The 11,273-nt window shown below is 39.8% G+C and overlaps 1 protein-coding gene across 2 annotated transcripts in view; it reads right to left on the bottom strand.

Annotated features, from left to right (window-relative positions):
• LOC143288410 (PHD finger protein 12-like) overlaps positions 1 to 11,273 on the bottom strand; it is a 39,308-nt gene that overhangs the window by 6,388 nt on the left and 21,647 nt on the right. For both annotated transcript variants that reach the window (XR_013056091.1, XM_076596845.1), the window contains exons 10-14: positions 9,560 to 9,676; positions 9,008 to 9,175; positions 6,952 to 7,047; positions 2,577 to 2,659; positions 1,842 to 2,063 (exon numbers count right to left, since the gene is read on the bottom strand). Coding sequence is in view for 1 of the 2 variants with exons in the window: in XM_076596845.1 (XP_076452960.1) it covers positions 1,842 to 2,063; positions 2,577 to 2,659; positions 6,952 to 7,047; positions 9,008 to 9,175; positions 9,560 to 9,676 (686 nt within the window). In the remaining variant the exon portion in view is untranslated. The remainder of the gene's footprint in view (positions 1 to 1,841; positions 2,064 to 2,576; positions 2,660 to 6,951; positions 7,048 to 9,007; positions 9,176 to 9,559; positions 9,677 to 11,273) is intronic.

Raw genomic sequence — 11,273 nt, 5'->3', positions numbered from 1 at the left:
TGCTGAGTGGTTAAAACATAATTTACATTGGTCTTTCAATGTTAAGAGTCCTGGGTTCTATCCAACTCAGGCTATTGGTTTTGCAGCCACACTATCGTCCAGGCTGAGAAAACACACACACACACCAGCAGTTAGCTGGGTGTAATGACGGGTGCAACTGCTGAGTGGTTAAAGCATTGATCTTTCAATGTTAAGAGTACTGGGTTCTATCCTGTGGTAATGGCACCTGGTGGGTTAAAGGGGAGAATTTCCTGATCTCCCAGGGGCCGTATTCAAGACAAAAATCATCTGCCTGAAGGCAAGTTACCCTTGACAGGGCAGGGACCTGCAGTTCTAGTTTACCTTGAAGGCTAAGTTATCTCCATATTTAAGACACACAAAGTGCACTCAGGCAGCTAACCCGTGGTCTAGAAATAAAAATCCTGGGGATTCCCTTCTGCACATGCTTTTACTTTGCACCACGCCACAGTATGAAAAAAAAAAAAAAAGAGAGAGAGAGAGAGAGAGAGAAGAAAAAAAGAAGAAGCTTCAATGGCAAAGCATCCATTAAAGTCTTAGAGTCAGCAACCTGTCAAATCTAGCCACTTTTGCACTCTGACACATTGTCCTTCCTGCTTTTCAGATAATGGCAAAAAAAAATAAAAAAAAATAGCAGAGTTCGGATTTAAATATTTCTCGGGAATGAACAAATTTCGACTTGCAAACTTTGGGCATTCCATACTTTATCGTCTGCAAGTGCTCTCACTTCACAGCTAGATATGTAATTCATATCGAATATAATGACGTCTGCCAGTCTCAATATGTCATTTTTTAATGCGAAGCGAACAAAGGATAAAATAAAACTATCAGAGGCCGTATTCAAGACACTGTCTCTCCACAAAACACCTGTTTTCCCTTAACAAGACTAATGCAACAAACACCATATTTACCTTCACTTCATGGGCAGTCACCCTTGGCAGATAGAAAGGGTAAATTGCCTTTGGATTTGCAGAATTGCGGGTACGCTTCTGTGTTCCTGAATACCGGATATTACTAACCCTCGGGCAGTTTAGCCTTGCCTCAGACAGATTACCCGCAGGCACACATTTACCCACAGGCACACTGGGCTCTTGAATACGGCCCCAGGCCAACAAATATGCAGACCTGCCTGTGCCTCAAAAACTTAATGTATGAATGCACATGCAAATCATAAAACATGCACATTTTACATCCCATAATCCAGATTATGGAAACTGTAAGTTCAAGAATATTCCTAGTTCACACACTCCTAAACAGCAGACCAAACCAATAATACCTATAAAACCCCACTTGCTGACATAAGTGAACATGGAAATGGCAACCCACAACACAGAAGAATTCTTTATAAGTTGGCAACAGATACCAATCTAATGTGGAAAAAAAACAAAACCTGTTGAATATATTTGAAAAATATGAGCACCATGTGTATGCAAACACATTTTCACTATTGGATTACATTTCCAAAGTTCTTTTTATTGATTTGACAAAATGCTTTCAAAATAATTGATATTTATAAACTTACCAAAGATAAACACACACTGGCAAAAGTAAATTTACCTTTCCCATATTTTTTCCATTCACGCCCCACACCCCTTTCACCAGATATTTTCAAACATTTTCTTCCCAGATCACAAAAAACTGGAAACAGAGAGCAATATTCTCAAGACCTGCAAATTTTCATTCCATCACCCACACCTGGCCTGTCAGGTCTGCCGAGTTCAGGCTAAAAAAAGAAAAAAAACAACAAACCCATATAACACGTCATTATTCCTAGAGCTTCCCGAAGATAAGAAATGTACAAAAGTCAAAAGAATTTTCTATACCTCTCGAGGCCTTGCTGACATTATGTAGCGTTTGTCTTTGGCCTTGTCCTCATTCTCCTTCTTCTCTTTCTTGCTTTTGGCGATGATATCCCGGACAGCAGCCACAACTGGTGTGGGCTGAGCAGTGGTGGCTGGCTTGTCTGAGAAGTCGCAGGAATAGAGCACATTGTCTACAGTTGTGCCAAACTCGCTGTAGTTCAGAAGTTCAAAGTGTCTGGTCATCTGCCAAGCAGAGATATCGTTTTGTTGACTGTCCTTCAATCTGAATACATGTTCTCAATATGCCAATACCAATCTGCCAACAGAATGCAAGAAAATATGCAACATCAACAACCCTGACTTTATGGACAGTATACTGCTGCTCCTAGTATCCTACAGTTAGTTTTTCTAGTTTTGTGTGGTATAACTATGTGTTCTTATATCTCCTATACTGGGTTTGTCCTATCCACTCATCATATCCCCCATCACTAAATATTGTTCAACACACAAATAAATGGACATGCTGACCACACTCAGTCTGCTGCCAATGCAACAACTTCCAATCAAGGATAATAAATATTATGAAGAAAAAATTTTCTTTGGATTTTTCAAACACCACAATTTCCATGTTTTATTTCTATGAAATCATGGCCTCACCTGACTTATTATGTGGTTTATGTGCCTGTTAACATCTACGCTAAATTTTGGTTTGTAGAATGATGGGACAGTACTTTTCTGCCTCCATTAACAACTGACCTCATCATAGAAAATAACAGCATGTTTGCTGGAGATGAAGTTGCAGTGGCCAAACTGATTCAACTGAACATCCGTGTCAGCACCTGTACATAAGCACAAACACACCTCAGGGTAAATTATGATAATCAACTTAAAACACACCTGTACACAAACACAAACAGATTTCAGGGTAAGTTTTGATTTATTTGTCACTGGATTTCTTTCTCCATTCTTTTCCTGTTTCCAATCTAAAACAAGTACAGAAGCACAAACACATTTCTGGGTAAATTTTCATTTCTAATTGTTACAAACATCCAATATACTCTGTATCTGTCACAGGATTTCTTTATCCATTCTTTTCCTAATGTATTTTCTTATCTGTCACATAATTTCTTTCTCCACTCTTTCCCAGAAAAAAAAAGTGTGAAATTACAAATCGTTGGCATTCATTTGTCTGGCTATGAGTATGTGCTTGTGTGAACGACCACAGCCATTTCTGCTCTTTCATGTGTTTATTCTAATACATTATCACTTCATTAATCCCTCATATGGAATTTTTTGTGTCTTCTCATAACGATTTACACATAAATGAAAGCACAATAACATACATGTATAAATAGAAACATTTCAAAAGATATAAATAGCATAAAAGTAAATAAAAATTGAATCAAGTAGATTCACTTCATTTCTTTCATCACACACACACACACACATATACAAACTGAGGCACACAAAAACATACAGGCATAAAAAGGAAATTTTCTTCCTAAAATAGCAGTGGTTGTGTGCTGAGTCTGAAAGGATCGGGCAGGGAAGACCAAGTGCAGAAAGTGCTTTCAAACGCCAATTGTTTGAGACGTTGATGCTGGATCTCTGTTCAAGCAAGGTTATGGGGCGAACTGATGTGCTTGAATGCGGCATCTGCCATGCTGGTATGAGTGGGCAGAAAGGTACGCCCCTGTGGCTAATGGACGGTTTGTTGTGCTTTGTGAGACGCATCCGTCCTCGTCAATATGCCTTTCTCCCAAGTGTAGAGGAAAACAATTATTACCCAGGCCTTCTGCTACTAGAGAGGAGTGGAAAAGATGGGCTTAGGGTGATTGTCTCCGGCCCAGTGGGCAGTTTTTGGGTCCGCTAAAACTTGGACGGCAAAGATAGACACCCCTTCATGGGAGGGCTGGCTAGGATGTAGGGCCCGGTTAAGTACGTGTAATTAAAATTACGTTTAAATAACATACTTACCATGACCCACTAGTGCAGACTCCGACAAGGGTTTGATATTCCTGTCCTGTGCAAACTACTATCCGCCTATGCGGAGAAAATGAAAGCAGCTATGGCCGATAACCTCCCGGAGGTAGGTAACCTCCCCTATGCCCCCCTGACTAGCGCCCTCTTTTTCTGGCAGCCATCTCGAAAAGATATATTCAAATTGATAAGTACTGCATATAACAACATTCATTTTGAAACCGTTTTGCAGTACATGTATATTCAAATGATTTCTCTCGATCTTCCCATCCCCTCTGCAAACCCCCAGCTCCCTTCTCCTCCTCCAGGATTTCTGTTCTTGGACTTCCTTCACTCACACTTTCACACACACACACACACCGATACAGAGTATCTTCTTTTGGACATTTTTTTGGTCAGCCACTGTTCAAGAGATGGCTCACGGTACAAACCAGTTTGTGCATCTGATTGTCCTAGCCTTGGTGCTCTCAGCCTGCCACTGTAGTCAATCAGGTGACAAACCCTTTTTTTCAGCAGATGTATCTTGTCAAGTAGAATGTTAGTCAGCCTGTTATGTATGTTGTGTAGTATGCCCAGAATATCTTGAGTCCTTTGTATTATCCCACCCGCCCCACCCCCAACTTTCTTTATAATCTTATCTTTTGTCTTATTTAAAAACAATGCCACCCAAGCGGGTAAGATCAGAAGGAAAGACACTTGAACAGTGAAAGAATAAAAACAACTGTTGGCATCATATTAAGACTCCCCTCTTCTCCTGCTTCCATCTGAACTTGCCAGGGAGGACATACCTGTATTTGTTTGCATCTACATGCTCTATCTTGGTTCCCCTGACAATAGGTTTGGGGTGGCTGCTGTTTTTCCTGAAGTCCACAATCATCACGTTCATCTTGTCAACACATAGCTCGTGGTAGTTCCTCTCACACTACTAAAAAAAAATTGTTATTTACGGTCTGTCATGTGTAGTGTTTTCATCTGTGATTGGTCTTATCACTGCAATGTCATCATTGTACTAACTGATCACGCAGACATCACGTGAGGCCCTACAGTCAGCTGTGTACACAGAAAATTCAAAAGATGACAGCACTGAGCCCTGCTGTATACCAGTATTGGTTAAACTGACGGATAAGACCAGGAATATGTCTGACATTCCGTTAACAGTTTGTGAGATAGTCTAAAACTAAGAGAATGGTAGAAGTGCTGGTGTGCATGTGTAACAGCTTGTCTGCAATAATGTGTGGCTGAACAGTATCAAAAGCTGAAGTGAAATCATACAACATAAAATGAATAGATGTTACTAGTTGTTTTTTTAGATGACAGAAAATGTTGCTTGTGTAAGATAGTATCATTACTACATGTAAGTTTTTGGTAGGAGAACTGCAACTTCATTTTAACTCACTCCATGCCAAGAGTTTTTGCCCTTGCGAATCCCAGAAAACCCAGGGTTTGTATAGGATGGGAAAAAAATTCTCAAAAAAACAAATAAACACCCACACAATTGAAATTTAGTATGTGTATTCAGTGAATATTGTTCCATATTTGTGCAAAAAATTAAATTATTTACTCACCATCTTGTTGTTGATCACGGTATCCATTTTTTGTGTATTTTGTAGCATATTTGCACCCATCAGAAAGGAAAACCAAGTGTTCTTGAACAGCTTACAAATGTTCCACAGCACATCCTAACACTACTTGAGGAACTGAAGACCTAGTACATGCAATGAAGTATGAACAGATGGTGGAGGAAGTTGAAATTCATGCACACACAAAAAAATATTGTCTCTACATAAAAAAGGAGTTCACTGTACACAAAAACCTGATGTATTATCACTGACAATAGTCTTGTCTGGAGTGAAAAAGCTCATGGCAGGTGATGTTGAGTCCTGGGCACAGCTTCACACACATTTTGGACACCAGTTGGCAGTTTGGTGTCTTGGTGTGTTGTGGCGCTTGAACAGGTCTTCACAGACCTTGCACTTGCAGTAGCTGGTCACTCATACCCACTCCAGCCATGTTGGTGATGTAGTCTTGTACTGCAGCTGGCTTCTGTCTTTCAGGATGGTGTTGTGTTGTCACACTGACCATGGTAGTTTGCAGCATGACTGTTGTCAGCACGTGAACTGGCTTTTTGTCCTGCCACTTCAGCACAGCAACATGACCTGCAACCATACACACACACAAATGATGATGCAGGTCTGACTCTTTCTTCTTATTATTGTTTAAATTATTTGTTTGCTTATTCCCTTGTTTATTCTAAATATTTATGTGAATGGAAACATAATGTGGTAAGTTTTTTACATGTAGTAAAATAAAACAACCTTTTTTACAATATTACAAACAAAAATGACAGTATCATCAGTATTAGTACTATTACTGTCATTTCTATAGCACCTTGTTCTACAAATAAACTCCATGTTATTTTAAAACAGAAAATAAGTAAATATATGCATGCAACCACACACACACACAGTTGTACACCTGAGCATGTGACATTGTTTTCTTTCACACACACACACACACACAGATATATATATATATATAATATATATATATATATATATAAAATACATACACACTCACCATTTTCAGTCCAATCACTGGTAAAAACACCAGCAAAGTCGTCCGTTTCCTCAGTGATTTCGTTCCAGTGGCACATGGTCAGGACTCACTTTCCTCTCCACTGTAAACACCCTCTTCAGTGGCCGAATCTATTTCCAGTTCATCGGGATATGGTTCAAAACCACTGTCCGACGAATCAACATTATCTCCTTCAACATCGGAGTCTTCAGTTTGGATCATTTCTAAAGTAGCTTCAACGCTGTATTGCGTTTGACCTCTCCTACCGTGTCGAACATTTCGACGCAACGCCAACGCCATCTTGTCAAACAACTTGCAGAGCTGACCGAGGGTATGCTTCGTTGTCGTCTGCTAACGAGCGTGTCATTATACACACACAGTGTGTGTGAATGAAAAGTTGGCCGGAGATAGCTTAAGAATCAGTTCTGCTTTTGAGTTTCGTATCCGACACGTCACTCCAACAGCGCGACTTTTTAAAATCCAAATCCGCATATGCGGACAATGGCAGCGAGTGAGTTAAAGATGTTACAAATGCAGCATTTTATGACAAATTCATGCCACGAACTACAATTCTTACCTGTGCCCAGACTGAGTGTGCGGTACGGCATGGAAACAGCTTGCCCCTTGCCAGCCAGAGGACACAGCACGGCACGTGCACGTACCTCACTGTCACCTATACAAAAAACAAAACAGGTACTTTTGACAGAGTGAGTGACTGAGTAAGAGAGTATGAGTGAGTGGGTGATGGGCGCAATCTGAGGGTCCCGGGTTTGAATCTCAGTAATGGCACCTGGTATGCAAAGGGCGGAGATTTTTCTTTTCTCCCAGGTCAACAAACGTGCAGACCTGCTTGTGCCTGAACCCCCTTCGTGTGTATATGCAAGCAGAAGGTCAAATACGCACATTAAAGATCCTGTAATTCAGGTCAGCATTCATTGGGCTATGGAAACAAGAACATACCCAGCAAGCACACCCCCAAAAACGGAGTATGGCTGCCTACATGGGAGGGTAAAAACGGTCATACATATAAAAGCCCACTCATGTACATACGAGTGAAAGTGGAAGCCGAGGCCCTCAAACAGAAGAAGAGTGAGTGTGCAAGTGTGTGTGCATGATTACAAGAGGATATGGTCCCTGCAGGAACTTTAACACTTTAACAGAGACAATGACTGAGTATGACAGTGTGTGTATGTGTGCTTGATTACATGAGGATATGATCCCAACAGGTACTTTTATAGAGAAAGTATGAAAATGTGTGTACACAAACACAAGAGATTATGATCCCTATAGATACTTTCATAGAACGGGTGACTGAATGAGTATGAGACATTGAGAGTGAGCGTGTAAGAGTGTGTGCGCAATTACAAGAGGATATACTCCCTACAGGTATTTTACTATGGTAAGTAATTGAGTGAGTATTGAGATCTTTGAGTAGAAGAGTGTGTGTGATTACAAAATGATATGACCTTTCACTGAACTGTTTTTACCACCAATTTAATGTGTTTAAATTGACAGCTGTTTGTTTGATTTTGTGTACAATAACAACATCATTTCACATCCTCCACACCTCAACAGGGGTAAAATGATCAAATATTTATGATTCTTTGTGAGTGCGTGTTTGTGCCCTGGACTGTGTGTGTGTGCAAGACTGCATTTATGTGTGGGCAAGTGCTTTGTCAGAAATTGATTGATTGAAGTGCAAATTTCCAGAATGTCAAGTTGAAAGGAAACTTAACAAATTTTGAAAAGTACTCTTTTTTCCCCATATATTATATGTTGCATCAAGATCATTACATTAATTACTGGGCATTGAACAAACAGTTCCCACAGCCCTGACCAAACAAAATTCAACTTTTTCCAGACCCTTTGCAGATCAAACTGAAAATTTCCTCTACCAAACACAAAGCAAAAATGGGGGTAAAAAAAGAGCTACACTGCTGACGAAAGAGTTCAGCAGATATATATATACCCATAATGATGATCAATTTTCACCACTTTTTGTCTTTTTGATTTTGTTTCTAAGACTTTTCAAGACTAAGACGTGACTGTATGAACCTTGAGCAAATATCATACACACTGCCATCAGTGATGCAGGTTCATTGAAATATACCATAAATAAGTGTCACATAAAGTTTATCACAGCAGAATCTTTGTATATATATATTTACATAACCAACATTGTTACTGATGTGCAACATTTTATGCCAGTTGCCTGTTAAAAAAAAACACCTCCAAGAATTTTATTCTTTTTATTTAAAAGACAGATAAACATGTTTCCCTGGTCTTTCTTCACTTCAACAACAGCCACGATTAAACTAAAAATTCCAAGTATTGTACCTATACTGAACCACACCAAACAACTGAAGCACTGAAACATATGATTAAGATTTGTCCTTTCACTGAACTGTTTTTCTATTCTTTTCCCCACAACTATACACTGACCTGGAGTTAACAGCCCACTGCTACTGAATTATATAATTATGGCATGTCTTTAAAAACACCCACCATATATATATATGAAATACAAAATATATACACATACATATATCTGCATCTAAAGGTATGTCTTTTCCTATACTATTCTCTCTCCATCTTTTTTTCCCCTTTATTTTCTATCACAAATATGCACTGACCTGGAGTTAAGAGCCCATTGAGCAATCCTTTCTTGCCAGCAGTACTTGGAGAGGAAGACGAGGAGGAGGCAGAGGTGGACGTGGGGAGAAGCTGCTGCAGGCGCTGCCAGGCCAGTAAATGGAGCAGCGTTTCATCCACCTTACTCAGGTCCATGTCGGGGACACTCTCTGTTCACAACGTGACAGTTCCCAGCTACAATATTGTTACTGATATATTAAAGCATCACTTTAAAATATATTAAAGCACCACTTAAGAAAAAAAAAAATTCTGTTGTATTTTCAGATTTTATATACGTTTTAAATGATTTATATAATCAATTATAACCATTACTATTTTAATGTCTGCATGTGCTGCAGAAGTACAAGTTCCATTTTAAATATTACCTTTTATTTTCAATTTTTTTGTGGACGATAAACTATCTTGAATTCTTACACTATCAACTGGTCAATCATCTAAAGACTGTCTATGCTTTATTTCAAGAAAGACAAGATACCTTAATGAGTAAGACAACATCAACAAAACTACAACAACAAGAATAACAAAAAACATACCGGCACTGCCATCGATCCACTGCTGCAGTGTGTGATTCAGACTGATAATGGCTGGAAGAGAGCTGAGGCTGCTGGTTACCCCTTTGGGGCCAGATACCACCGTTGCCGTTTTGGAACCTGTTCATAACACAGTTGTAAATTGTTCTCATTTGAAGACTGAGTTCTTTGAGTTGATAAACATAACACTGTACTTGGAAAAACACTGGCCTTACCAATGCAGCAATAATTTCTTCTTTTTTATACATTATATGAAAATATGGATGTCCATTTAAAAAAAAAAAAAAAAAACCCAAAAAACACTCTCCCATCTCTTTCCCTCCCATCCATCAAAATATGGTGTCTGACAATGTGACACTGACACCTATCGATGATTTGGTGACTCTTCATATATTACCTTACTTTTATCATGACCTCAGTTTTGATCACTGGTCTCATATTCCGCGATTCCTTGCTATCATGACCTCAGTTTTGAGGTCCCTTCCATTTCCATGCCTGTGGTGATTTCAAATAAAAGATCTTCAGCCTTTGATAGTTCATAAGAACATTGGAAGAGACAGTGTGGTGTCCATTCCAACAATAGTGCTTGTTCCATGACTCATTATTGCTCTAGATGTGTGGGCTTCCAATCCTGAATCAGAACACTGAACAGGTAATGCCACTGGAAGGGGAATTTGTGACCACGTGACAGTACTGACAGCTCCCTGTGACTGCTGGTGCCTGACTTGCTTATAGATACAGTTAACTATTATGCCCTTGATAAAAGCATAGAAAATAGGAAGAAAAAACTCCTTATTTAATCCTCTTCATGCCATGTGGCATGTAAGGCTATGGTGAGAGATCTTCACTGTTGCCTGTCTTAGTTACTGTCACAACGTTTCCAAGGTATTGACCACTTCACTTTTCCAGTTCTTTCTCACTTGTTCTGTGCCACGTTTCCCTAATTTTTTCCCATGTGGTGTCCAGGGAAGGGCTACTCCTGAAAGTATGTCTGGTGGGCTTTCTAATGATGTGTCTTATCCAGCATCATCTTCTATGCTTGATGTCAGAGTTTATGTCTAGTATGGAGGTTCTTTTCTTTTTGGAGTTTAGTGACTGAGATGGTGTTTGGCACAAAACAAAACAGAAACAAACAAACAAAAAATCAGTTCCATACAGGCAACAGTTTCCAAGTTTTTGGCTGATGCTCTTGGTGACTTTCCAAGGTTCTGATCCATATGAATGTGCTGAAGACGTTGCTCTTAAATTGTGATCTTGATATTGATGCTAATTGTGCCAGTCTTCCAAATGTTCCTTAGTCACACTCACACATACACACACACAAAAAAAGCCTAGAATTTCAGCTATCCCAATTGTCATCTGCTTTCTCTTTTTCAATAATTAAGCATGTACCTACTTTGTACTGGTTTGTATGGTATTACTCCTTTGTCACAACAGATTTCTCTGTTTAAAATTTTTGGCTGCTCTGACCAGGGACAGCAAGCCGTGACGGTGGGAGTTCCACCCATCCCCTTTTAGGCATGAGACTGGGAAATTGTGATCGAGTCTGAAAGGTGGGGGCCTGGGGGCCGCAGAAGGCCCCCAGTGGGGGTCCATGGGGCAACACCCTTGGTGGGGGTCTGGGGGCGAAGCCCCCTGAAGCTGAAGGTTTTTCTCAATTTCAAACCATAAAATCTGCACCTGCGGGCCACCAATGCTGCTGAGGTATTCCAACCCA

The sequence above is a fragment of the Babylonia areolata genome, chromosome 12 (genome assembly GCF_041734735.1).
Source record: "Babylonia areolata isolate BAREFJ2019XMU chromosome 12, ASM4173473v1, whole genome shotgun sequence".
In the NCBI taxonomy this organism is placed as follows: Eukaryota; Metazoa; Mollusca; class Gastropoda; order Neogastropoda; family Buccinidae; genus Babylonia; species Babylonia areolata.
Note: the sequence above shows the minus strand (reverse complement) of the source record. Positions and strands in the feature narration are given on the sequence as shown.